This window comes from Artibeus jamaicensis, unplaced genomic scaffold, assembly GCF_021234435.1.
Source record: "Artibeus jamaicensis isolate MK-2021 breed Jamaican fruit bat unplaced genomic scaffold, CSHL_Jam_final contig_196, whole genome shotgun sequence".
NCBI lineage: Eukaryota > Metazoa > Chordata > Mammalia > Chiroptera > Phyllostomidae > Artibeus > Artibeus jamaicensis.
This window is the reverse complement of record NW_026521401.1, coordinates 4,826,582-4,853,412: the sequence shown is the minus strand read 5'-3', so window position 1 is coordinate 4,853,412 and position 26,831 is coordinate 4,826,582. Positions and strand designations below refer to the sequence as shown.

Genomic DNA, 26,831 nt, shown 5'->3' with positions numbered 1-26,831 from the left:
CCCTCCTCTCTATTCCTCCTGCTCCTCCCTGTTCCTGTAGGTGTGTCTCTGTGGCTGCCTGTCCCATTTCCCGCTTAGACTCCCGCCAGAGAGGTCACCACCCTGCAGCCCCACTTAGCCTGAAACAGACCAGCCAAGTTCCTGCTATGGAAGCTGCAGATGCCTCCCAGAACAATGGGGCCAGCCCAGAATCCAGGGAAGCTAGCAGCCTTCCAGGCCCCACTGGCAGTCTGGAGAATGGGGCCAAGGCTGATGGTAAAGTTGCCAAGACCACCAATGGACATGGTGGGGAGATAGCTGAGGGCAAGAGCTTAGGTAGCACGGTGAAGCCAGGTGAAGGAAAGAGCTCCCTGTTCTCTGGGAATGAGTGGCGGCGGCCTATTATTCAGTTTGTGGAGTCTGTTGATGACAAGGGCTCCAACTACTTCAGCATGGACACTGGGGAAAGCAAGAGATCCCCCTATGCTGGGCTCCAGCTGGGGGCTGCCAAGAAGCCACCTGTCACCTTTGCTGAGAAGGCAGAACTTCGGAAGTCCATCTTCTCAGAGCCCAGGAAGCCTGCCTCTCCAGTTGCAGAGCCTGGCGATGTCCGGAGGAATAGCTATCCCCGGGTGGACACTGGCACCCTCCTGCACTCCAAGCTAAGCTCAGAGGAGGTCCTGTGTGACTCCTGCATTGGCAACAAACAGAAGGCTGTCAAATCCTGCCTGGTATGCCAGGCCTCCTTCTGTGAGCTGCACCTCAAGCCCCACCTGGAAGGCGCTGCCTTCCGAGATCACCAGCTGCTTGAGCCCATTCGGGACTTCGAGGCCCGCAAGTGCCCCCTGCATGGCAAGACCATGGAGCTTTTCTGCCAGACGGACCAGACCTGCATCTGCTACCTCTGTATGTTCCAGGAACATAAGAATCACAGCACCGTGACTGTTGAGGAGGCCAAGGCTGAGAAGGAGGTAACTTATTGGACCCCTCACTGGCCCTCCAGGCCTTCCCTCTCTCACCACTAGTGTCTTTCCATCTGATCTCCTCCACCAGGGATTTCTAAGATTGGGGACTTAAGTCTTCACTGTCCCTGGCTCATTTTCCCTTCTGCACACCCCCAGACTTGGGGTCAAAGACAGTTTCCCAATCCTCTAAGGCATCAGGAGATAGGGACTTTTCCTAGGTGAGCAAATACAGTCTCAGAAAAGATCGGGTACCTGGCCAAGAACATAAGATAAGTTCAAGTAGATAAGAGAATCAGTACTCAATCCTGAGCTCTGTGTCTTAGCTGGGGTCTTTCTTTCTTTCGAGAGTTATACTTTATTTTTTTCTCTTTCTTTTTTTATTGCTGTTTAAGTACAGCTATTGCCATTTTCTCCCAACCCCTTTTCCCCACCCCACCCACCCCCACCTCCCACTCTCAATCCTACCCTCCTTTGGCTTTGTCCTTTATACCTGTGCCTTGACAACCCTTTCCATCTTTCTCAAGTTATTCTCCTTCCCCCTCCCCTCTGGTTACTGTCAGTTTGTTGATTCCCCCAGCCAGTCTCTTGACTCCCTCAGTGGCCTCCCAGTATGCTTTCTGTGTATGGTTGCATGAAGAATGTGCCTCTGTCTGTAGGTGGAAACTATTAGTAAGGGTTGTTGTTTGTGTGGGGGTGGGGTGTAAACATGTATGTGTGTATATACATGCATGTGGGAATTTATGTGCATATGTAAATGTTTGCATATATTTGTATATGTGATATATAATTATGTTTGCATGGGCTCTATATATGTGGTTATGCCTGTACTTCTATGCAGAGGAGTACAGGCATGTGAAGGCTGTGAATTTGGTACACATGGAGAAGGTGTTCTGGTTTAAAGGATCAGATTTGGCAGCTTCCCCTTGCCACAGAGGTTGGGCATGCTCTTTCCAGCAGCCACACAACTTCTTGCTATGGGCAGCCTCCCACTGGGATGAACCTCCTGGTGGTCAATGCAGGGGACCAATTTTCCTCAAGAGCTTCTTCACCTCTCAGAATGGGGCTGCACAGGCCCTCTCCATGACTTGCCTTCCTGGACCAGGAACTGGTGGATTACTCTCCCCCTGCACCTTTTGCCCATACCCTTGGGCAAGGATGGAAAAATTAGAGATGGAGAAATACTCAAAAATGCTTTTAGAAGCTTAGTTTGGCCCAGAAAGAAGGTGTTCCCAGTTTACCCTACTTTCCCACCCCAGCCTGGCTTCAAGCTTCATATTGGGAAAGAGATAGGGCAGAGGTCATGGAACCTATCCTTCAGGAGCTTACTTGAGGAATCAAAACAGAAGAAGGGGCAATCATCTTCATCCACTGCAACCAAGAAACTGACTGGATTTTAAGAGACCTGACAGAGTTCTCTTCCTGGTTTTTGCCTCTAATTAGCTGTGGACAACTCCTTTCCATTCTTGGTTTTCCTATACATTAAAGCAAAGCTTTGGGCTAGATTGGTAGTTTTCAAATTACCCTATGGAGTCCTACAAATCTTGGAAATGTCTTTGAGGCCTCATGGATGAGAAAGGGACAAGATTGGTGCAAAGAAGCCAGGGCTTCAGGTCTCCACATCTATTGCAACAGCACACACTATTATTTATCTATTTTATAGGTAGGGTTTGGTCCCAAATTTTATCTGAAACAAGGGTATCACCAGTTAAGAAAAGCTCAAGTGCCCCTGGAGGACAAGAAGGGTTTTGGGTAGCTCTCCTTGAAGGCCCCCAGGAGCTTGGAGTTTATGCCCTGGCACTGGGGCTGTGTAACACTCAAAGACACAGTCCTGGCCCTTGAGAGATCATGATGCAGGTCAGCGGGTAGAGCTCAGATACACAAAAAAAGTTTGAACATCTGCCTTGTTACACCATAGTAGCTCTAGATAAACATCAAATCATAGAGGACAGAATGTCAGGCTTCATGGAATATTAGCAATCTCATCTGTCTCCTCTTCACCTTGCAGATAGGAAATAGGCCAGAGAAAGGAAGGCATCCATCTAAGCTTGTAGAGTTTGAGCAAGAATCCCCCTAAGTTCGCTTCCAATATTTAAGAAAAGCATTGACGGATTAAGATTCAGAATATGTATTCTTTACAGGAGCTTTCAGGGAAAAGCGTCTGATCCACTGAAGTGATTTTAATGGTGGGAGCTTCATGTAGCATGTGTGCCATCAGCATAGGAGTAGACAGGAAGGAGTGGTACTAACCAGCCCAGAGACTGAAATGGGACAGAGCAACTTGTCTAGGCCTGGCTCTGCTATAATGTCAGAAGTGGGGGACGTTGGCACAGAGTGGAGTTACATCAATCCTGGCATCTTTTGAAGGCATCTCTTCAGACCCAAACATCAGCCCCCACACAGCTTTTTACAAGGAGCTCTGTCCAGAACCTGTTATACAGGCTGGCTGGTGAAAACCCAAGTTAGATAATCTGAGACCTATTGTGGTTAGCTACATGCAGCTGTACATGACACAGGGTTATGGGTGTTCATCTGCTGGGCCTCAGCTCTATCTATAGACTCAGAGTGGAGGCAGTGTTGGGGCAAGGTCACTTGATATGGCAATAAGACAAGCCTTCCTTTGGTGGACCTGAGATGAGAATATTTTTCATTTCACTCTAAACATCACAAGGGGTCCCACAGATATCATCTTGTCTGTCACCTCTGCCTCTGGACATTTCTCAGGCCAGATTATGCTGATAAAATTTACCATTTACATGTGCATCCTTTCCTGTGTCTACCCAAATCCTTCCTACTGCATTCAGTTAGGATGGACTCTGCCTGATGAATGGCTGCCTGCTCTGGGGCAGCCTGCCTGGCTTCTGCACCCACCAGTGTCCTTTCTCTGTTTTGGGTCCAGGCTAGGCTCTTGTTTGGGAACACCATGAGCCACATATGGAGGAGCACTCAGTCCAGCATCACTCTGGAGGCCTAAGTGCCTTGCTCCTCAGTGAGGCTCAGACTTAGCACCTCAGCCACTCTTCCAGCTCCATCATTTGGCTCACTTTGTTACTCTGACCATGCCCCATAGGTTTGCTTCTCACCTCATTGCCTTATTCCTCCATGAAAGCTGAGCTTTCTAAGCTGCTGGGCATGGGCAGTCACTGGTCCTACAGCCTTAAAGGCTGTGCTGGTATAGGCAAGAAAGCTCTTTGGACAGATGACAGTGACTGGGGTTTAAGAAGAGAAGCCAGGCTTAAAGGCCTGGGATGTGATGGAGGGGCTGGGACCACTTTCCCAGGAGATTTGGCAGGGAGAACACTTGCTCTAGGACAGGGTAGGTAAGAAAAGGATGTGGGATGATTTCCATGGGTGCTGAGGGGGAAACAACAAAATACAAGAGGTTTAGAGATAGGAGGCAGAGGAAGGAAGTGAAGAACAAATGTGTAAGACATGCACCAGTTTTTATCTATGTTCTAAGAAATGGCCTTGACATTGACATGATTGCTGCTGACAACAGTCCCAGGTGGTGGGGGTTACTGCACTAATTTTATAGATGAAGAAATAGGCTCAAAGATGTCAAAAAACTTACCCAAAGTTACAGTACTGGGGACCAGCAGTGCTATGGTTCAAATTATTAGTGTGCCTGTAGCCCAGGCTGTTTTCTCTCCACCATTTTAAACTTTGTTTTCATAGGACTAGCAGGCTGTCCTTGGAGACACTGAGTCCAGTGGCTTATAAAAGCCAATTTCTAACCTGAATTGCCCGATGAATTGTTAAGGCACAGATTCCTGGGCCTCACCCCAAAAGGTTTCGAACCAGGGTGTCAGAGCCTGGGATCTTTATTTATTTAAATTTTATTTTAATTTTTAAAAAAGATTTTATTTATTTTATTTTTAGACAGAGGAAAGGGAAGGAAAAAGAGAGAAAAACATCAATGTATGGTTGCCTTTCATTCAACCCCCACTGGGGACTCGGCTCGCAACCTAGACATATGCCCTGACCAGGAATCAAACCATCAACACTTCAGTTTAACCTGTGTTCAATCCACTGAGCTATGCCAGCTAGGGCTGGGATCTTTATTTTTAAGACTACCATAGGGATTCTAGTGTGTTTCCAGGCTGAGAATTAGGGATCTAGTTCATTTTCACCAGTAGGAAACCAAGGCCCAGGGAAGTGGACTACTTCCTTAAGGGCCACATCTTGTCTAGAGATGACCTGGGTGATGTTCTTCCCACCCTATTTTACCCCTTACCTGTCCTAACACCTGAGGAAGAAGAAGGAAATATAAGCTTCAGTTAAGCAGAATAATAATGGGCTTGTTGACATCTGAGTGGAAATGTGGAAATCTATATAGATTTTCAGATTCTTACCCATATGATTACCATTTGTCTGAGAGTACAAATTTGGCAATTAACAGGCTCATTTGGCAAATGTCACAGTCAGTGGCCCATGTTATTAATTTGGTCAGAAGAAGATCACAGCCTGATGTCCAATCTCTCCTTTACTGAGGGCAGTGCAAGTACATATGTCTAGGAAAATATTCAGCTTTGTCTGCACCCGAAGGCCCCATTCAAGCTGAGACACCACCAGATGCTGTGCCACTTTCTACTTTCAAGGAAACCTCTGCTTTCAATGCTGAATGTCCCACACAGGTCCTGTCCCAGGCGCCAGAGTGAGAGGCAACCAGACAAGTGTGGAAGAGGGAACAAAGGAGGCATTTAGGGACAGACCTGAGCAGGGTGACAAGAACGAAGTGGGGATTAGGAGAGAGTCAGGAAGGAGGGGTAGCTAAGGAGCTGTGGAAAGCTGAGGCCCCATCAGACATCACAGGCTTTAATCACCTACCAAGGGAGGAAGGAGAGAGGGAGAGAGATAGCTGGGGCCTTAGGTGGCACAGAGAAGGGTATGGGGAGGAAAGGGGAACAACAAGAGAAAGAGATGGACTCACCTGTGAGGTGAGAAAGCCTGCATGAGCTGAAGCAGCAGGAGTGGAAGGAAGGATGATGCCCTGGAAGGTACAGAGAACAGCCTGGAGGTTAGGAGGCCACATGATAGAGTAAGTATTGTTGCATCTCAGCTTCACCACATGCCAGCTGGAAGAACTCAGACAAGCTATGCTATCTTTCCAGGCCTCGGTTTCTTCATCTGTAAAATGGGGATAACATTACTCACCTTTACAGTGGGTTGTGCTCCATTAAAGGAGAAATGCCTGGCACATAGTAGGTGCTAAGTAATACAATTAGTATCCTTTCTTTCCTAGCATTACAGAGCCCAATTATTTTGGAGTCTTCCTATGTTACATTATTTTCCATATCCTGCCTTTCTAGCAGGGGTATTGACAAGAGGTAAACAGAAGCTGGATAGATCTCCAGAGGTCTCACTCCAAACCCTCCTTATTCCAGAGGCGAGAAAAGACTACTCTAGTAGCACAGAGTTTCCAGTCTAAGATCCCTTCCAAGGTCCCACTGTGTTCTGCAACTCTGGTTTCACAAGGTGTGCTGTAGGAGCAAGGCTTTCTCCCAGTCTGTGTCCAACTTCCTTAGTGTGCCAAAGAAATAAGACTACTCTCTTTATGCTAACTGATCCATCCACCCACTGCTGCAGACAGTGTGTCTCCACTTTTGACTGCCCTCACATGGTTCCAGACCAGCCACCTCCCCCTCCTACCCTTGTCATTGACAGACACCTCTCCATACCTCAGCTAGCTTTAGTCTTCCCTCCCTCTTGCACAGGATGGGCTCCCATGGACTGACTCCCTCTGCCCTTGGCCTAGGCTTTTCTATTTTTCTAAATGTCATCAAATTCCCCTTCATCAGTGCTCAGTTGCCTTCTTCTCTTCTCTTGGCCAGTGAATCCATGCTTGTCTGGGTATGACCTTTCTTCACCTGCAGGCCTTGATGTAGCCTCATCCTCTTCATCCCTCGTAGCTCCCAGAAGGTCTCCCTGAGCACTTCTGTTTACTCCAGATTCTTAACTACTCTGGCCTTAACTTTTTCTGAACAAATCTCTCACTTACAAGTAGTTAATCTACCCTAACCCCCCTTTTCCTACCTCCATTCTGGTTTCCCCAGTGTCCTCCAAATTTCAATTATCCACAATGAAAGCCTCTACTTCGCACTCTTGGTCTAAGTCTCAATCTCCCAGCCTTTCTATGCACACTTCACTCTATCCTGACAGTATACACATTGCACCTGGATCCTAATGCAGTGACACCTGCTTCACTCATTACTACACACCGAGGTTTCATCTGATTATACTTGTCTACTGCCCTCACTTGTGCCCTACCGGCTTGCCTGCCACACTGCACTTAACCCTTTGGTGCATGGAAGGTGCCACAACAGTGACACTGGGATCATTATTCAGTTCTTTCTCCATGTCAGGCACCTTCAGAGAGCTTCACTACCTGATCCTAGTTCATCCCACAGCCTCCTTGGGAGGCAGTCCTCTTCCCATTTCCATGAAAGATGGAGAGTCCGAGGCACAAACAAGTTAGTCACTTTGCAAATACCACCTGCTGGGAGGTGATGGTAACTGAATTTAAGCCTTTGGCTTCCCAGCCCTTGCTCTAGGTGGACTTCCTCCTGGGTTCCCCATGCTCATTTCATGGAAAGCCTGCCCTTCCCCCTACTCCCACCAGGCCTGAGGTGGGAGTGTATGAACTTTTATTCTCTGCTTTCCTGTCTATCAAACCTTGTTTAGGGGATGGTGAGGTGGGGATAAGAAACTTAAGTGCCAATTTCTCCACCCCTGAGTTCATGGGAAGGAGGCTTCCAGCTGTCCCATCAAACTTAGGCCAGCGTGGGAATTCTCTAGGGATGGAAAAGTTGCCTGGGACAGACCTGTTATCCAACCTCTTGGTTTCTTCCTTACAGTTTGGATTTGCATTTCAGGTCCAGACTGCTTGGGACTTCCTGGGACCCTGGCTTTGCCGACTCTGTGTTCAGGACACTTGAGCCCTACATCTTCAGACAGTGTGAGGACTGAGTCTCTGCTGTCCACAGTGGGGTCTTACTTCCTTTGCTCTCTGTCTTCCCACCACTGTGGCTGTTCCCACTGGGCCAGGCTTCCTCCTCAGCCTTTTTCCAGACACCTGGCCAAATGTCCATACTCTCTGTCTTTTATTCCTTCCCCTTGACACAAATTTTCCATCTCTGGTGAGACATTTTCCATACTGTGGTATTTCCAGCTCATTGCTAGAAGGGCAGCCACTTTCTGAGAAGAACCCATAGTCTCCTAGCTGTAAAGTCCAGAAGTGTGTTTTTGGCTGGGAGGTGAAATCAGGGACTTTACATTGGGAGCTCTGCAGTGCCTGCCCCAGGTCTTTTCCATCTTCTCTACTAGCATCCCAGCTCTTTGGACACCTTTTCCAAACAATCCAGGGAAGTTCTCTTCACCATCAATTCACTTCCCTGGTGTCTGTAAAAGGTTCTCCATCAGCAAACCCCTTGGTGACGTGAAATGTTCAGGAAGTGTGACATGTGGGGAAATCTGTGCCCAGCTGCTCAGAACTCCTTGCTGATGAAGCTCATATTCCTAGTTATATATGGCTTCCTCATCTTGACTATTCTGGTGGGCTCCTCAAAAAAATAGCTGGATAAAGGGGTGGCCTCTGCATTTAAAACCCAGTGTAGCAAGGAGACCTGGTACACTTCAAGGCTGTCTCAATGACTTGGTTTTTCTGTCTGTTAGGTGGATATTACTCACTTGTCTTCCAAGCTGAAATGTGCTTTCAAAGCATTAGTGGGGAGCCCAGCAGAAAAAAAGGTGCCCCTTGGCCTGCCTGAATTGAATTGACTTTAGCTTCATCCCTCTCCTTTTACCTTTATTGTAGCTGCTTTTCAGAGTAAGTCATTTTTCCAAATGGAAGGGAAGTATGGTTATAAAAGCTCATGTTCCAGCACATTCCTGATAAATCTTCTGCTCAGCCTTCCTCAGACCCCAACAGCCCGTGTTCTGCTCTTGAGCAGGGATCCCTACAACCTCTCCTGCTCTTCCCACATCTACCCATAACTGCCTCACCCACCAAATAAAGTTTCTATCTTGTCCAAACTGCAGATCTCATTCCTTTTTCCATTAGCAGGTTTATAGCTATGCCTGCCCAGACAGAGTCCTCACCAGCAGCAAACCCGGCTCCAGCTTGCAACATAGGCCTCACGTCATGCCATAAAAATGTTACACACTGTTTTTGCCACAGGACACTCCCTGGGCTGGGCTGGACTGGGCTGGGCTAGGCTAGGCAGGGCTGAGCTGGTCTGAGTCCCCTTCCATTCCTTAGCCTAAAAGAGGCAGAAGCTTTCTTTCCTCTTCCAAGTGTCCCCAGGTCCATTGAAAGGAGTGGAAACCCCATAAACAGGCCTTCCTCCAGCTCACATTGGGTGGAAAGGACTCACAAAGGTTTAACCCTTTTCAGGATGTGGTTGGGATGTCCAACCCCAGAGGTCTGAGTTTACAGTGAGACAATGTTTTGGATCCTTGGCAACTGGCATGGTGCCCGGCCTATCTGAGGTCCCAGTGAGGGTTTGCTAAATGAGTGGCTGAGTAGATGAGTGAGCTCTGTCAAGTTAACTCCCCTGGTAAGACCTCTCCCTGATTCTTCCACCTCTTTCCCTTGACTTTTTCACCAACCCTGACCCTTCCTTGTAGACAGAGCTGTCACTGCAAAAGGAGCAGCTGCAGCTCAAGATCATTGAGATTGAGGATGAAGCTGAGAAGTGGCAGAAGGAGAAGGACCGCATCAAGGTAAGCAGTCCCCCAGGCCTCTTCCTTGCTGTGCTCTTACCTCACCTGTGCTCCTGGGAGGAGACAGACCTCCTGTTTAAGGTAGGCCCACATTTACATCCTACGCCTGTTTGTCTTTGGATTTTCCCACCTGCTTTAACATTCCTACCAATTTCCCTTCTAAGTCTGGGTCAGGAATCCAGGTAGAATCTTGTCCATCACGTAAAACTCATTTCACATTATACCAGGAAATAATGACCTTAGAACAACCTGTCTTCAATTGTCCCCATTGTCTGCTCTGTCCACCAGATACCAAATGCTTACCATTTCTTCTTTTCTTGTGCCAGTGTGGCTAGAGGTATGCATGCCAAGGTTCAAGTAATTGCTAACCACAGTATGAAATTATTGACTCATGATCCTGGCTGCATAAATACCCATCAATTCACTTTCTGAATGAGGTTTTGTTCTGATTGAGGTTTCAATGAGCATACCCTGACTCATGCAGGCACTTGTGTGCCCATAGCATTGCCCAAGGGTGGAGTGATAGTAGGGAAGGAGCCACAGATAAATTAGGAAAGATGGGATATAAAAAAATCTGGGCATCTCTTTCAAAAATGGCATCTCTCAATGATGCCTTGAATGAGAATTTCGACCAAACAGGCTTGCTGGGTTGGGACAACGTGACTGTGTTGGGAACCTAAAGGTACATAGGAACTAATTTTAAAACCATACAGAGGTTTTTTAACTCTCCTTCTTCTATCCTTTCACTGTGAACCTAGAGTTTCACCACCAATGAGAAGGCCATCTTAGAACAGAACTTTCGGGACCTGGTGCGGGACCTGGAGAAGCAAAAGGAGGAAGTGAGGGCTGCACTGGAGCAGAGGGAGAAGGATGCTGTGGATCAAGTGAAGGTGATTGTGGATGCTTTAGACCAAAGGGCCAAGGTGCTGCATGAGGACAAGCAAACCAGGGAGCAGCTGCACAGCATCAGTGACTCAGTGCTGTTTCTCCAGGTAACAAACAACTCTTTCATCATTCAGTCCCTTAGTCCTCTCATCCACTTTCTCATACCCTCATTGATTATCTATCCATACTCCATTTCATCAATCATTCATCCATCCATGCTCTTCCACCTATCCATTTAATTTTTCTCTCCAAGCCATTTTCCTACCTAATTCAAAGATGGCACACAAAAATAACCTTGTACCAACCTCAGTTGATATGCACCAACAGTACATAAAGCACATTAAAAAAAGTTCTGTGATTGATTAGTGATTCCTGCTTTGGCTATAGAATAGTGGGAGGTAAGTGTTGCTTATTTGTCATCTTTGATCTTGTCTATTTATTGAGTCATCCATCCACCCTTCTATTTGCTAACGTGTTTTGGGTACTACTGCATGCCTAGTACTCTTATTAGGGGAATGAAGAATAAATTAAGAAGATTCTGACAGTAACCAGAGGGGAGGTAGGAGGGGATAAAGGTGGGGAAGGGGAGAAGCATTTTCAAGAACAACTATAAAGGACACATGGAAAAAAACAAGGTGGGGGTGGAAGCAGGGGAGGGAGTTGGGGATGCCTGGGGTGGGGAATGGAGAGTGGTGGGAGGCAAATGCAGACAGCTGTATTTGAACAACAATAAAATAATTTTTAAAAAAAGAATAGAGAAGTATAAGCCATGGTTTTTGCCCCCAAGGAGCCACATCTAACTGGGATGACAAGACATGTACAATTATAGAACAATATATAAGACTGTATAATTAAATGATAAAATGTGATTCAGGAGATAAGTGCCTGCAAAAGCTGTGAGAAGGGCAAGAAGACGTGAGTAATCTAAGACAGCTTTGTGAAAAGGTAGAATTTGAACTGGATCTTGAAGTCCCATTAGGACTTGAGAAGAAAAAAAGGTTCTTTGGTGAGGGGTAGGGGAAAGTAGAGGTGCAAAAGTGTTGGGGCAGTATTGAGTGTGGCATGTAAAGGTGGAGATACCAACATGACCAACACACAGTGCTCTAGTAATTCTTTGCATTTCTTTAGCATTTTCACTCTTAAAGTCTTCACAGCTCATACTCTCCTAAACCCTATGAGATAGGAATGATGTACCCAGTGTTAAAGGTGGGAATTGTAGAGCCATCTATCTGACTGCTAGTCCTAACGGAAATGTTAGCATCTAGTGGATTTTAGTAAAACCATTTCATTTTACAGAAGGAGAAGCTGCTGTTCCCAGTGAAGAGAAATGGGGCTAGTAAGTAGCAAAGCTGGATCTAGAACCCAGCACCTCTGGATCCCAGTGTTAAGTCTCCCAGCTGGTCTGTGACAGACATCTGCAGAGAAGAATCCCCCAAAACTTCTAAAAACCCCAGAGGTTAATGGCTTCTTTCCTTTCTTGGTAGGAATTTGGTGCATTGATGAGCAGTTACTCCCTCCCACCTCCCCTGCCCACCTATCATGTTCTGCTGGAGGGGGAGGGCCTAGGGCAGTCACTCGGCAACTTCAAGGATGACCTACTTAATGTGTGCATGCGTCATATTGAGAAGATATGCAAGGCAGACCTAAGCCGTAACTTCATTGAAAGGAACCACATGGAGAATGGTAGGTCCCCTCTTGTGGGAAGATCTAAGGCCATGGGCATTTTTCTTCTAGGTCAGTTCTTGCTGCCTGGTACAGGTTGGCATCCACCAACTGACCCCTTATTGTTCCCAGTCACCTATTGCACCTAAGATGCTGGTACTAAGATTCAGGGATTGTAGCCCTTCATTGAACTTGCTGCAAAAGTTAGGCAGCCATTACAAGGAGCCTCCAGGGTAAGGAGCACCTAGGCACTGGCTGCCCATATATCTCTGTTCTGTGGTCGTCCATCAAATTCAGTGACTTGTCTCATTTAGACTCACATTTGATTGTCAGGCCCAATCCAGCAGCTGTGTAGATGCTGTTACTTGTAAGGGTCAGACTCCAAACTGGTAGCTTTGCAGACTCCACTAAATGTGACCTAGAACTGTGCTTGGAGAGAGAACTTGCCATGACTGTGCTGAGTGGTGTTACACCCAGAGGCTGGGTGGGGCCAGGATAGGGAGAGTGGAACACAGAATGTCTCAGTGACTCACTAGCTCCCCTGAAGTCAGCTTCTTTTCTGAGTCATGCTGCATCCCACAGAGGCCAACTGAATAATCTCACAGAAAGGCTCTGAACCTGAGAGAATACCCTATTAAATCTTTTCCAGACCCAACCCAGTTCTTTTAGCTCCTAAAGTCTGGGCACTTTTCCCAAAGCCCCCCACCCAGTGCCAAGGCCAACACAGGCCTTGAGGAAACAGCTTGATTAATAAATTTTGGCCCCAGGCACACCAAAGTAAGTGACCTCTGCTTTGGTCTCCAGATGGAGCATATAACTTTTGGGGGACAAGAAGGGGAAAATAGTGTGCAGAAGTACCAGGGTTTAGCAGGGCACCCATATATTTTGGAGATGGTGACATCACACAGTGTCCCTATGAAACTGTGGGACATTAAGTCGCACCTGAGGACTGATAAGCCATTGCAACAAGACAATCTCTTGGCTTTAAGTGGAACTCAGCTCTCGAAATCCTCCTTGTAATGACAATGGCAATGGTGACAGCTGGCAGATATTGAGTGCAACTGTAGGCTGGCTTTGTGAAATCTCCTCACTCACAAAGTCTTCTTTTCCCTGTGGGTTAAATTGCATTTGTGTTTCACACTCTGCTACTCAATTTCCCATGTCTTCTCATCTGAGAAGATGCTAGTGCTGGTGGCCATGCAAAGGGTTAGAGAGTGTGATGATCACAGTCCCTGGGGTACAAACCTGGTGGAGGAAACTTTCAGCTGAGGTCTGGCCAAATCTATGAGGATGGCCCTGACTGGGTCCAAGTAGTCTGTGAGTCTTGCAGGGACCCTGCCTGCCATCCACCCATTGTGTAATTTCTAGGTCATGATTGCATTGACCATGACCTCTGTGAAGGGTGGCCCTGTGCCCTACACAAGGTGTATTGGAAAGTGGCTTCTAGGAGTGGGAATGGGTGCTTCTGATGTCAACAGCTTTGCACCTGTGCCTGAGGCCTTGGGCTTCTATGTTTGTTTTTGTTGCTGCTACACTGTGGTTGGGAATGTGTTTGGTTATAGGAAGCAGAAGGTGGGGGGCCCATGGGTCAGACCTTGGAGTAACCATCCTCTTCTTCCTGAGACCAGCTCACACACCAGACCAGTGTCTCATTCTACCACCAAATGCCTGGGGGCTGGGGAACACTGGGCCACCTTTATCCTGGGTTTGGGAAAGGGAAGGAAGGGGCTAGGAAAACATCTAGGATAGGAGGACATTTGTTTGTTATGGAGTGCCTACTGTGTACCAGAGCCTGCTAGGCATAGGTGATGGAGATGAAGAATCAAGGTCTGAGCCACTCATTTCTTCCTCTTGCCCAGGGTAGAGGGAGAGGGGAGGACAGTGAGAACACAGAAGATGGGGAAATTGTGAGAGAAAGAAATGGGGCAGAGGGGAGCTAGGGAAGCCCAGCTTGTGCACTAGGCCATAAATTCGTTTGGGTTTGTGGGTCTGATGGTTGGGGTGGAGGAGAGGGGAGGAGTCTGTGCCTACTATAAGAATCTCACTCCTCTCTGCACACCTCTGTGCAATCCCTGACCAGGAAGACCAGTGCCAGGACATCACTGTACCCACTTGAGGTGTCAGCAGTGGCTGGGACAAAGCTAGGAAGTGAGGCAGGGCTCAAACCCCAACTATGTCCTCATTGGTCATATGACATTGGCTGAGCAACTTTATTCACCTCCTGAGCCTCAATTTCTTTATCTGCCACATGACAATGAATCTTTGTAACAGTATAGGGGTTGATATATACATCAGATAAGAAATGGATATCAGTAGCACCTTGTAAATTGCAAAGTGCTATGCATATAATGTTACCCACAGAGTCTGTCCAAGGGAGGATGAATGGCTCACTGCAATCCCCTATTCCCCCAGGAGCTCAAGAGCAGAAGGGATGCTGGGAAGGATGTTACTTTCTCTAAGGTTGGGGGCCCTTGCCTCTCCCTGGGACAGAGGAGGCTGTGGGCTGACTCAGCCAAGCGCAAGGATGCCCCCAGTGGGCCAGCTTCTCCTCCACACAGCCCCTCCTCTGACCCAACTTTGTTCCTTCCCAGGGGGTGACCATCGCTACATGAACAATTACACTAACAGCTACACCAGTGAGTGGAATGTGCCAGACACTATGAAGAGATACTCCATGTACCTCACACCAAAAGGTAAGGGCGAGTCTTACCACTCTGGGAAAGGACTCAGCCAGATTCCCCCTGGATAAAGTAACTGTCCTCAGACTGCCTTGGGCTGTCCTAGTATGTACCTATTGTCCTGATGTAATAATTAACAGGGCCTCCTCTTTCTCTCAGAAGCATCCTGGTTTATGTGACATATTATCTGGTACCCTGCTCCTGAGAGGCTTTCTTCCCCTGTGACACAGGCAGCCCCCATACTTCCCTTACCTCTAGGTATCCTTCCTTTTCTTTCCTTTCAGAAGGTCTCCTGGCTTCTAGTCTCACTTGTTGCCATCTGCCAGACCAAGCTGTGCTTTGCTTCTGCTTAGGTTTTTGTAGTCCTGTAAGAAGCTTGGCTCCCCCCAGAATCATTCTGCTTCTCAAAGGCAGGGAGATTGATGGATCTTCTTCTCAATTCCTCATCATTTCCTCCCTATGTGGGGTAATATAACATGCATCCTGGCCTTCTCAGCCCTCCTCCAGGCCCTAGAGAGTCTTGTCCTAAAACGGTGACAGCCTGGGTGTGGATGTAGACCAGTGTTTGCCTGTCTTTGCCTTGTGATAGCATGTCACATTCTTTAGCACTAACAACAAACCACAACAATGCCCATTATATAAGGTGGTTATACCAGGCTCCCCAGCCTCAGGTGGGAGGAAGGTGTATAGGTATGTGTTTTCTGAGGTGGGGAGTCTGGGGAAGAGTAGGGTATGGGTAAAAGCAGAAAGGACATATGGAAAAGGCACAAGGGACTGGGAGAGGGGAGCCTCAAGTCCTCAGCACTGATTCACACACCTTGGACATACATATATTGGGAAGGACTTAGGGGTTTGGCAGGATGAGCTCAGTGGAGAGGAACCTCTGTTGCCCCACCCAATTTGAAAAAAAGCAACCCTGAATTTCTGGTGGAGACCTGGTTAGACAGCTGGCAGTGGAGTCCCCCACCCCAACATTCCTGGTGTGGGGTGGCCAGTCCTGCTTGCTGCCCTTCTCAAGGTGCTTTCCTTTGTACTTATTCTGTGAGACCTATACTAAGCAACCACCCCAGCATCCCTCAGTCAGGGTGTCTCTTTTCTAGTTCTCCCATTCCTCTGAGGACCAAACACTGATGTGGCAGCAAGCCCCCAAAATTGTCCCTGCTTTGCTCCCCTATTCTGTAGAAAATTGGGAAGAGTATAGGCTCCACTGCAGGCTGTGAGGGATGGACGAAAAAAGCACAGGCTCAACAAGATGTCACCCTGAGAGCATTGTACTGGTTAATGCCCCCTCAGTGTTCCTTTCTGAGAAGAGGATATTGGACTCACATGCTAGGAGAGCTTCCAGCTCTCTCAGTGGGAGTGAGGCCTTGATATCTGTAGGTGGAAGAAACAGGTTCATCCAGTGTCTCTGCCCTTACCTTGGGTACAGGTGGGAGGAGAAAGCTCCCAGGCTCAGGGTTGAGGCAAGGGAAGGGCCAAGAGAGTCAGCAAAATCAGGAAACAAGGCCACCAAAAGGCCACCATCTTGTGTCTAGGAGATTTTGAGCAGTGGGATTGGGAAGTAAGGCTTCCCAGGAGAGATTAGTCTCCAGGATCCTAGAAAGAGGTCAGAATGCTCAGTAAAGAGGACATGGCTAAGATGACAGGGGGCACTGTGGTAAGAGGAATGAGGAACTGTGGGTGCAAAGGTTTAGAGAAAGGACCAGCAATTGCTGGGCCAGGTGTGTTGGAACTCAAGTGGGAGGTGGGCTGATTAGGTGAAAGGGGTGGGTTGACACACAAGGGGAGTATATTTTTTTGGTTTGTAACCTGGAGGTATGTAGCCCACTCTGCCATCCTTTCAAGATTGATATAAGAGCCCAAATTTGGGTGGTGGTGGTGGTGGTACACACCTGCGCAGTATAAGGCTCCCATCCCTGGAGAAAAGTAATCTGGTTCATGTTCATGGGTACTGGCTCATCAAACCCATCACTTGGCCCAGGGCCCAATGCCTTCTGATTTCCATGGTTCTCCTTCCTCACAGAACCCCCATTTCCCAGTCTCTGTGATTTCAGGCACATGGTAACTGTCTCAGGAGGGGAGTGTCGGTTTTTCTAGCCTCTGGTGATCCTCAGTGCCTGCAAATAGGGTAACCATGTGTATCAGTCTGTCCAGAACTGTCCAGGGTTATGCCTGGTGCACTTGGCATAATTATCAGTAACACCCTTTCACTCCTAAAGTTGTCCCAATTTGGATGGTAAATTAAGTGACCACCTTCTTTTAGACCCAAAGGGGCTGTCATAGTGGTGGAATCTATGTCCTGGGACAGGTACTGGGGGCCATTTAAGAGCAAAGAATCCTTCCTAACTTTCAAGTCAGAGAGAGACACAGGCTACCTATTGAGCCAGACCCACCTTTCTGTGAGGACAGCCTCTCCTGTTTTGCTTCACAGCAGGGGCTAGAACATCATACCAGCCCATGTCCCCCAGCCGTCTCTCCAAGGAGATCAACCAGAAGAACATCAATAATCTCTACAGCACCAAAGGTAGGGGGGTGGCTCAGCTTGAGGGTGGGCAGACTCTTGTGAACAGAACAGGGGAGTTAGCCAATGGGCAGAGGGGCTAGAATCCTCAATGCGAGGTGGATGTGGAGATTTGGGTTAGGGTTTTGAGCTCAAGAGATTTGGGTTAGGGTTTTGAGTGAGGTATAGCTTAAATTGTATGTGTGTGCATGTTCATGTGTGTGCACATGTGTGACATTGTTAGGCTAGAGGAAAGGCAGCTAGGCACTACAGAATCACTGGAATTCCCTGGGTCGATGTGATCTTCTCCTTGAAGGTTGATTCAGGGGAACTGGAACCTGGGGTTAGGTGTGGAGATCTCCGTCAACAAGTATCAGGGCATAAGATATCTTTACTGATTTGTGTACTTCATTGTAAAGTTGTCCAGTGGTTAAGACAAACTAGTGTAGCTATAGATGGAAAGAATGGTATGATATGTAATGGGCTCACCTCTGGAAATTGGCATGAGAGGTGAGATAGTGATATGCCCTTAAGAACCATAGAGATTTAATGAGAGTGGAGACCTGGTTTACCCAGGGAGAGAGGCCATGTGCATGACCTCTCTGCTCCCTTATACTAAAAACGGGACCATGTGTTCAATAATCCCAGGCCCTGGGAAGCCCTGGTTCTACCCTGGGGGCTCCTTGGTACTTTCCAGCCATGTGCAGAGAGGGAGGGGACAGAGCCAGCTCCACCAGAGCCCCCACCTTGCACACAGCACCAGAAGGTCTGAAGAGGTAAAAAAGGGAGTGCTGGGGGTACTCTTCAGTGAGAATAAGGTCCTGGAGATCTGAAGGGTCAGGGGCACACATGGACAGGGCAATGCACAGACCTCTATGTCCAGGATTGGTTTCACATTGTACCATCACGTGCATGGCAGACTGAAGGGTCAGGGGCACACATGGACAGGGCAATGCACAGACCTCTATGTCCAGGATTGGTTTCACATTGTACCATCACGTGCATTTCTGTGAGGGCAGAAGCCAAGTCTGTCCTATTCACTGCTGCAACCCCAGGGCCTAGAAGAAAGGGCTTAGGAAACATGTTTTGAAAAGAGAGTGAACAAATGAATGAGTGAATGAAAGGGCAAAGCATATGGCCCCACTACAGCCTTGGGTGGATATGCTCACTAAGGTCCATGCTGCAGAAGCTTCCTTATGACTCTGTGGGAGAGGCTTCACACTGGAGCCTGTGGACAGCCCTAGCCACCTCTGACTGCTGAGCCCAAACATTAGCCTGAGCCCATGCTGCTGGCAGCTATGGGAGAGGATTTCCAGGGATGTGGACTGTGCATGAAGTGAGCTTGATAAAGCTGCCCCAGACCTGATGGAAGGGAAGGGCAAGAGAAAGATGTATCATCCACAGGGGCCCTGAAGATCCCCATTCAAATACCCTAGTGGTGACCATGCTGTCCAGACATCCTCCCCACTACCTCTTTCCTCTAGACTACAGGGACATGCTTGCAAATGGACATTTGTCAGCCGTTCCACTTGATAAACAGAATTCCAGGACTTGTATCAGCTGCCTCTGTCCCCAAGTTTTAACATGTGTTTATATTTATTTGTTTGTTTGCTTATTCCTTCATCTGTCAACTATACAATGACCACCTTATGGGAACCAGGCTCTATGCCATGCATGGGTGTGATGCTGAGCCAGATGAGTAAACCCTCTGCCCCTTGGTGTTCAGTAGGAAAGACAGACAATTGAACATGCCACTACAACCCAGGGGGGAAGGGGTGTGGGTGAGGTGGGGCATGGGCTGAGTTACACACAGATTTGGGAAGATGATATGGGATCTGACACCTGAAGCCCCAACACATGAGTTTGCATGCACAGTGCCCTAGGCAGAGGACCTGGTCTGTGCAAAAACCTCGAGGAATACAGAGTGCAGTATGGGTGGAATGTTGGGCAATGGAAAGGATGGGAGAGATGGAAGCCAGAAACTGGAGTCTGTGGTAAGAGGTGAAGGCAATGGCCCATGAAAGAGCTGTAGGTTATGTGTGATGGACTTTGAACCTTCATCTGATTACAGTGGATCCTTAGATAAGGCAGGGACACGATGGTACTTTATACTTCACAAAGACAACTTTGATGGCAAGAAGGATTGGTGGGAAGCATGCCTGGCCCAGCAGTATCCTGGTTTGAGACATGACAAGGCCTGGAGAGTCACAGAGATGGCTGAACCCACCTCTGACCCCCTTGTCAGACTGCCTTGGTCTGAGGCCCCTCTTTTCCACAGCTCCAGGAAACTACACATCCCGGGTCTGGGAGTACTCTTCCACCATGCAGAGCTCTGATGACTCACCTATGGCCCAAGGCAGCTCCTCCTTCTCCCTGAAAGGTGAGCTCTGTACCCCCTTGCCCTCCCTGCTTTTACTGTCACCCACCAAGCCCTGCACTTGTCTCTGCTCTTTCACTCATCAGTTCCTCACCTTGAAGTGGCAGAGCCTTGGACTGAAAGCCAGACAACTGCCATTATACATGTCTTCACTGTCGGGGACAGCTATATCCCAACAGCATTTTTCAAACTTGTCTCATCACAAACTGTTCCCTAAGGAAGAACACTGTGCCCTGTGATAACAGGCATCAGCATCAGGGAGACAGGGACATGCCACACCATATAGAGCTGCCACCCCAAATATCCCCATGGTGCTTTCATCAGGCCAAACTTCCCAGTCCTCCTACTTCAGAGTTTATTTAACTTTGTTCATCTACTGACTCCTGGCCATGGTTGACTCTAGAACCCTGTGACTATATGACACCTGTCATATTTCAAAGAGCCAGGTCCTGCAAAGCTTCTTTGGGAAAAGTGGAACTAGATGATCTCTAAGGCCTCCATGTCTGATTCTGCTCCTAGGACTCTTTGACAAAGCTGAGTAGTCAATGCCTCCTGTTCCCTGTGGCTGGGTCATTTTGAGAGAAAGGCCTGAGCCAAGCCCAAGCTCACAGTGGAGCCCAGTGCCCTCACATCTCTTTGGAAATGTCCAAGCAACAGTTCTGGCAGGTTGTGGTGAGAGTGACCCAGTTTATCTTCTGGTACCTAAGATGTCTGGCCTGGAAGAAAGGATAAGCAAGTTGGGTAGGCTCAGGGAGGGAAAAATGGGCTCTGTAGGGCAGGCAAACCCCTAATAAGAGGTCTCTGAAGGGGGCTTTATCATCCAGTGATCCTTCCTAGCTGAGATCCCAGACTATGCCCAGGGTGAAGATTCTTGGAATGATCAGCAAGGTGAAGGAGAAAGGAATATGACTAGAGGGTCTCAGCCTGCAGGAACCCCTGGGAGACTCTAGGATGTCCTTGGTCTATCTGGATTCTAACAGATCCTACTTCCCTTCTCTGTGGTCAAGCCCAAGTCAAAGACCACCCAGCAGGTGTGATTTAGAGCTTTCATGTTCCTCAGTATCTCCCCATTAGCCTGCAGAGCCTCTTCCACAGGTCTTGCCTTAGGAGAGCACCTTCTCAAATACACCATGTCATTCAGGAATAGCCTGGGGGCATCTGCTGTCACCCTCACACAGATCCACTCACCAAATCCACTGGGAATGGCCTTGGATGAGGGTTCTGGTCAGGGCTGCATGTGTGTAAGGAGAGCCCCCATCTGTGAAGACCAACTCACCCACACTCACTCCAGCAGCCCTGGGGGAGGCAGAGAGCATGCTCTGAGTACTGGGCTAGGGTTGAGCAAGGGCTGTGGAATTGCAGCACCACAAGATGAAATGTGACTCTCTCTGGTCTCTCCTGAAACTGGCACTGTGCTGCTAATACCTCTCTCTCTCCCAGCAGGCACTGAGAAATTCCCCTATCAGTTCACCACCTTGGGACAGGCCACCACAGAGTTTTCCAAACCATTGGACACCAATGGGCTGTTTAAAAATAATTCTGGTACTTCTTTGTTTCCTTTCCCTCCCCTTTTTCTTCTACAGTGGGGAGGTAAAACAGCCTGTGGGACTCTCTGCCACTTCTAGGGTATCCTGGTTCTTCCTGCCCAAAGCCCTTTGGAAGAGTGATGAATGTCCCACTGCCATCACTGGCTCCCCTCCCCTTTTCTTCTACCTGCTGCATAAGGCTGGCCTCCTGGACCCCCTCCACCCACCCCCATCCTCACCACTATTATAGATGGCTGTCATGGGATTATCTTTCTGGGAATGGAGTGAGACCTGAATTCCCTCTCTCTCAGCTTCCCACTCAGGATCAGTACAACCCTCTCTTTCCAAGGCTGTCCATCCCCAGATGCAAGGAGAGACCTGGGCTCTCTGCTTTGTCTCTGCTGTTTTGCCAAGTGCCAACCCAAGAATGGGCCCGCTTGCTGGCATCCTGGCAGTGCTGCAGGTGGTTTCTGGGTCTAATCAGCTTATTGTCTCTAAGAGCAGGACAGGACAGGACTCTAGGTGGCCCCAGCCAAGGACAGACCCTGTGGATTTCTTGAGTTCCTCTGCATTCAGGTCATGGCCTTTTCTTTCTTTACAGGCTGATGGCTGACACTGAGAGTTCTTTCCACAGTTTTGTGGGTCACAGCTCCTTACAGATCTCACTGGGAAGAAGTGGGAAGGTAGTCCCAGGGAGCTCCGCCCTGTACCAGTGTCCTCAGGATCAGGCCTGGACAGTGCCCAAATGCTCAGGCCCCTTGGGCTTGCTGTCTTAACCCTGGACCTCAGCCACATGGCTCTCTCTGGGGCCCACCCTCCTGATTCTGATGTAGGGGAAAGTCAGCAGAACTGGGCAGGAAGAACATGAGGGTGGGTTTTGGAGCCCAGCAAAGCCTGGGTTAAAATCCCGCTTATTAGCTGTGGAGCTCAGGGCAAACTGCTGAACTCACAGAAATAGGGTGGAGGTTCAATGAGACATTTGCAAAGTCCCAGCATGCTGCTTGGCATGAGTGGGGTCAATAAATGGGGAACATCATCCATGAACACTGGGGAGATGAAATGAGCACATTCCAGTGGAATCCTGGCAGGTTGTGCTTATAAAGTGGCTTTCCTGGGCTTTGGGAGGGAGGGTCAGGGATGTGAGTCTTCAGGATGGGTGGGGGAAATCCTGACCTAGATTTTGGGGTGACAGTCTTCTGCTATCTGACTCAGCCTATCTGGCCTGCTCCTCCTCTTTCTGTCTACCTTGGGGCCACTTCCTTCTGGCAGACCTCCCCAGGATTTCCCATTGTGGGACCCTGGCTGCTGCACGCCTCTTCAGGGATGGCTATACTTGGCAATGGGTTGGATAGAGTTTGGTGACCACTTTGGAGATGGCATCTGCACCCTACAGGCTCTGTCTGTCTGCCCATGCTTCCTGTGATCAGACCCTCTTGTCTCCCCAGGCTATCCCTCCCTCATGAGGAGCCAGAGCCCCAAGGTCCAGCCCCAGACTTGGAAATCTGGCAAGCAGACTTTGCTGGTGAGTGGGGAGTGATCAAAAGAGCATATGGACACAGGCATGTACAGATTAGACACTGAACAGGTCTCCCCAGGGACAGTGGCTTATCAGTTTTCTGGAGCATGTGGGAGGATGGTGATGTGTCCTGACCACGGGATGGTAGGAGGAGGCAGTAGTGGCCTGAATACCTTCATAGAGCTAAAGGTAGTAGAAACCCAGGGCTAATAGGCAGAGGGCCTGGGTAGCATGTATTTTTGAGCCTCAGTTTTCTAATCAGTAAAATGGGCAGCCTTTTTTTTTTTTTTTCACTTGGCAAATAGTTGTGAGTACCCATGCTTGTTAAATGATGGCTTGGTTGCTGCCAGCCCTGGGAGTGTAAAATGCTCATCCCAGGGAACAGGCATCCTAGAGATGAATTTCATGTCCTTGGGACAGCACAGGGATGATTGGAGTGATGGTGGGGTGAGGAGTCTGCCAAGTTAGGAATAGATACATTTAGGTTTCGGTAGCTAATGATGCTGAGCCACAGCCATTGAAGAGCAGCACAGAGGGAAGCAGAGTCTTGATGTTCAGCTACCAGCTGGCTGTGGGGTCCTGAGCAAGTCAGATTCCTCTTTGAGACTGTTTCTTTATGTTTAAAATGTGGTCCACGTACCCCTATGATCCTGACATGCCTGACTCCTGCACAAGATCTCACCAATCAGGGACTTTCCTTCACAGGCTGTGCCTCTACCCCCACAAACTGTCAGGAAGGCCCAGGCCAGGCTCTGTTGAAGGAGACCAGCCAGATGTCCTAGGTGTGGGTGGTATCTACTTAGGTCAAAGGGTGGAGCTCCTGGCTCCCTGTTGTCTTTACATTTGGAGGTCAGAGCAGGAGGAGGTGATTTGATCAGGGCCACAAAGACTGAGGCCGGTTTAGTTGGAGAGACTCTAATTTTCTGGTGATTGGAGCTATGTGATTGTATGTGTAATTTAGAGCTGGACCCAGGGGCATCGTAGCAGCAGGGATGCACAAAGCAGATATGGAGAGAAAATAGAAGCCTTCCGTTTCTGAGCTCAGTCCTTCCCTCTCTACCATATACTTTTCCACATCCCAGAGTCTGCATATCAGCAGAGAAGGCTCATCACCACCCAGAGATACCTGGCTAAGCAGGGATCTAGTGTCTCCAGCTAAGTATCCAATCCTGAGAGAATAGAGGCAGATAGTAATATGCTGAGATGGCTGGCTGGAAGTCAGTCTGCCTTGGATCTGGTCCCAGCCCTCCCACCAACTTGCTATGTGACCTTGTGTGAGTCATTCTTCCTCTGTGCCAGTTTCCTCACCTGTAATATGAGTCACATGGCTGGGATGATTTCATTGCTCTTCAAGCTTTCACATGCTGTGACTCTGAACCAGAAAGGGTATAGGGGTGGGCAGATGAAAGAGAGAGCATCCTTTCCAGGTGCCATGGGGCTCTCTGTTTCTGCCTATCCACCACTCTGGTCTCCCAAAAAGATAGCACTGTTCACTGACTTGGGTAAAGCTACATTTTATTGACCCAGTCTTTCTGAAAGAAAGGCTATAGCCATTGTCACATTTATCTACTTTGCTTTGGGGTCCAAACTGACACCTGGGGTTCAGGAGTGCTGGTCCAGACTGTGCCACCAAGTAGCTGTGTGACTTGGCCTGTCATTACTTCTTTGGGTCTTCCTTTCTTCTTTTGTTTAGTATAGGTAGTGTCACTGACATCTGAGCTATTTTCAGTAGCTAATGATGCTGAGCCAGAGCCATTCCAGATGTCATGTCCATCATTCCAGACATACATAGGAAAGAGGCTACTAGTAAATATAAGTTTCTAGGCTGACAAGGGCAGGGGCTGGAGCACTCTTGATGTCTCCTGCATGAGAATCAGTCATGTGTTTGCTGGGCTCAGTCTCTGTCCCAGCTCAGGGACAAAGCCACTCCTAGATACTCTGTTGGGGTCCACAGTGCTTGTATTGGCAACCAGCAGCTAAAGTGTACACTTCTATTTCAGGCGGTTTCTCAGGGCTGTGATGAGAGATTGGGAAGAGAGGGGAGTGCTGATTTTGTGAAGTTGCTGCAGAATATAATACACAGAGCTGGCAGAGTTGTTGCTTGCTCTGTCCTAAGAGAACCTGAACAAGAAGCCAGTATGAGAGAAGAGGAAGGGTTGAGGTGGTCTGTGTTGGGCTGGGACAGTTGCTTGCCCTCTCTTTACCCATCTGTCAAGGAGAATTTTGCAATGAAAGAAGCAGCAAACACTTGGAATTCTTGAGACTCAAGAAGTGGTTTGGACAAATGGGTGGGAGTGGACTCTGGAGCTGAACTTCTGGGCCTGGAGTCCTGGCTCCCCTACTTACCGGCTAGGTGACCTTGGGCAAATTTCTTATCCTCTCTGTGCCTTGCTTTGTTCATATATAAAATGGGTATGTAGCAGTAACCTACTTAACTGGGTGGTTATATAAATTCCATGAGTCGATCTGTATAAAACAGTGGTGTGTACTCTTCTGTCAAGTAGAAAGCATTATATAAATGGGAGCTACAATGGTGCTAGGAGGGCCTTCCTGGGCCATGTAGAGAAAGTTTGATGATGAGCCCAAGGTTCAAGCTCACCAATCAACTGATGGAAATAAACTCTAAATAGGATTTGAACCTGGAGACTCTGATAACATTGGGGCTCAATCCTGATCACAGGGTAGATAAAGCTTGCAGGTTTGGCCACAGACCCACAGTATTATTAAGGTTCAGACCACTGCTGCTTCCTGGGGGAGGTTAGAGTTGGGTAGGTCTGGCTAGTAGGCTCCATTGTCATTTGTCCTCTCTAACTACTCTTGTTCCCTGCAGTCTCATTACCGGCCATTCTACGTCAACAAAGGCAATGGGATTGGGTCCAATGAAGCCCCATGAGTTCCCGACTGGCAGGAATGAGGCACCGCCATCCCTGCACTCCTAGCTGACCCTGCTGCTCTTGCTACTGTTCTCCTTTGGGTTGGAAGAAGACCGGTCCTGTACCTGCTCTCCCTGAGCCATCTCAGGGCCATCTTGGCTTCCCCCGACCTTCCCCATTAACCACAATCCATCCAGGCCACTCTCTAGTTTTGAAGCTTCTAATTGTTACCATCTTTGTTGTGCTCAGAAGTCATGTATCACAGAGGTGTGGGATAAATGGACTTCTCTCCCTTAACCCACTAACTATCTCTTCAGTGGGATTATTGGGGCTAGCAATGGGTGACCACATAGTACCAGCTTTCCTCTTCTGCCCATTATTTTGCGGTCTTTAGGCCTGTTAACCATTTCTCTCCAAGGACCCTTGCCCCATTATGCACACAGTATATGCCTGGCCAACACAGTTGTTCATCTCCCATCCACATGGGCCCACATTTTTCTTCCTAGCAGCATTGCCCCATCAGGAGAAGACTGGTTGTTTGTGCCCTGCTCTGGTCTTACCTACAATGCCCAGCCTGGCAAAACCTGCAGCTTTTGGCCACCACAGAAGGAAGCATGTCAGTGTCTTGGAATCATCCTTCGTAGTCTTGGGTCTCACTACATCCACTTTGAGTCTATAGTCCCTGAGGGCAGGCCTTCCAGCTTGGTAAGATGACCTTAGTCAAAATAATCATCTTTTCTACCTGCCGAGATAAGCAATTCCCTTGACATGATACCAGTGAAAATACCTTCTGGTCCAGCTTCCCTGAGGAAAATATCATTTAGCTATAGAATTTCATTACTTTTATAATTTTTTTAATTCTTCTGGCCATGGGAAGTGAGCATGACAGTGAAAGTGTGGCTGGGCTGGTAACTGCTGGTGCTTTTTAACAGGGTGCCTGATAAACCTGCCCCACTTCCATCTATTGCCCCATCAGTCTTCCTCTTTCCTCTGACCGCCCTCCATGCTGCCATGAGGCTTGGAGCCTGCAGAGGAGACCAAACTAGGAGCAGATTGGTGGGGATCTGGGAAGGCTGGGCCAGTTTGCAGGGGTGGGACAGGGAGGGAGATATTCAGCTTAGGCTTTCCCTGAATAAAACATTGATTATCTGC

The 26,831-nt window shown here is 48.4% G+C and overlaps 1 protein-coding gene across 5 annotated transcripts; it reads left to right on the top strand.

Annotated features, from left to right (window-relative positions):
- Positions 1 to 26,831, top strand: TRIM29 (tripartite motif containing 29). Of its 5 annotated transcripts, none has more exons than XM_053672193.1 (10): positions 1 to 950; positions 9,567 to 9,662; positions 10,421 to 10,654; positions 12,032 to 12,230; positions 14,801 to 14,902; positions 17,322 to 17,411; positions 19,666 to 19,767; positions 21,208 to 21,306; positions 22,736 to 22,812; positions 25,637 to 26,831. In XM_053672193.1, exons 1-10 carry the CDS (start codon positions 147 to 149, stop codon positions 25,697 to 25,699), a joined length of 1,866 nt encoding a protein of 621 aa, XP_053528168.1. In that variant the 5' UTR covers positions 1 to 146; the 3' UTR covers positions 25,700 to 26,831. The 5 variants fall into 5 exon arrangements, with proteins under 5 accessions (XP_053528168.1, XP_053528169.1, XP_053528167.1 ...); XM_053672192.1 differs by having other exon boundaries at positions 3 to 950; positions 17,319 to 17,411; XM_053672194.1 differs by lacking the exon at positions 17,322 to 17,411.

What these genes read in the sequence shown, in the direction of transcription:
- TRIM29 (XM_053672192.1), top strand. Translation starts at nt 147, where the DNA reads ATGGAAGCTGCAGATGCCTCCCAGAACAATGGGGCCAGCCCAGAATCC. An exon ending in AGGCCAAGGCTGAGAAGGAG is followed by an intron (nt 951 to 9,566) that starts GTAACTTATTGG and finishes CCTTCCTTGTAG; the next exon opens with ACAGAGCTGTCACTGCAAAA. An exon ending in GCTGTTTAAAAATAATTCTG is followed by an intron (nt 21,307 to 22,735) that starts GTACTTCTTTGT and finishes TTGTCTCCCCAG; the next exon opens with GCTATCCCTCCCTCATGAGG.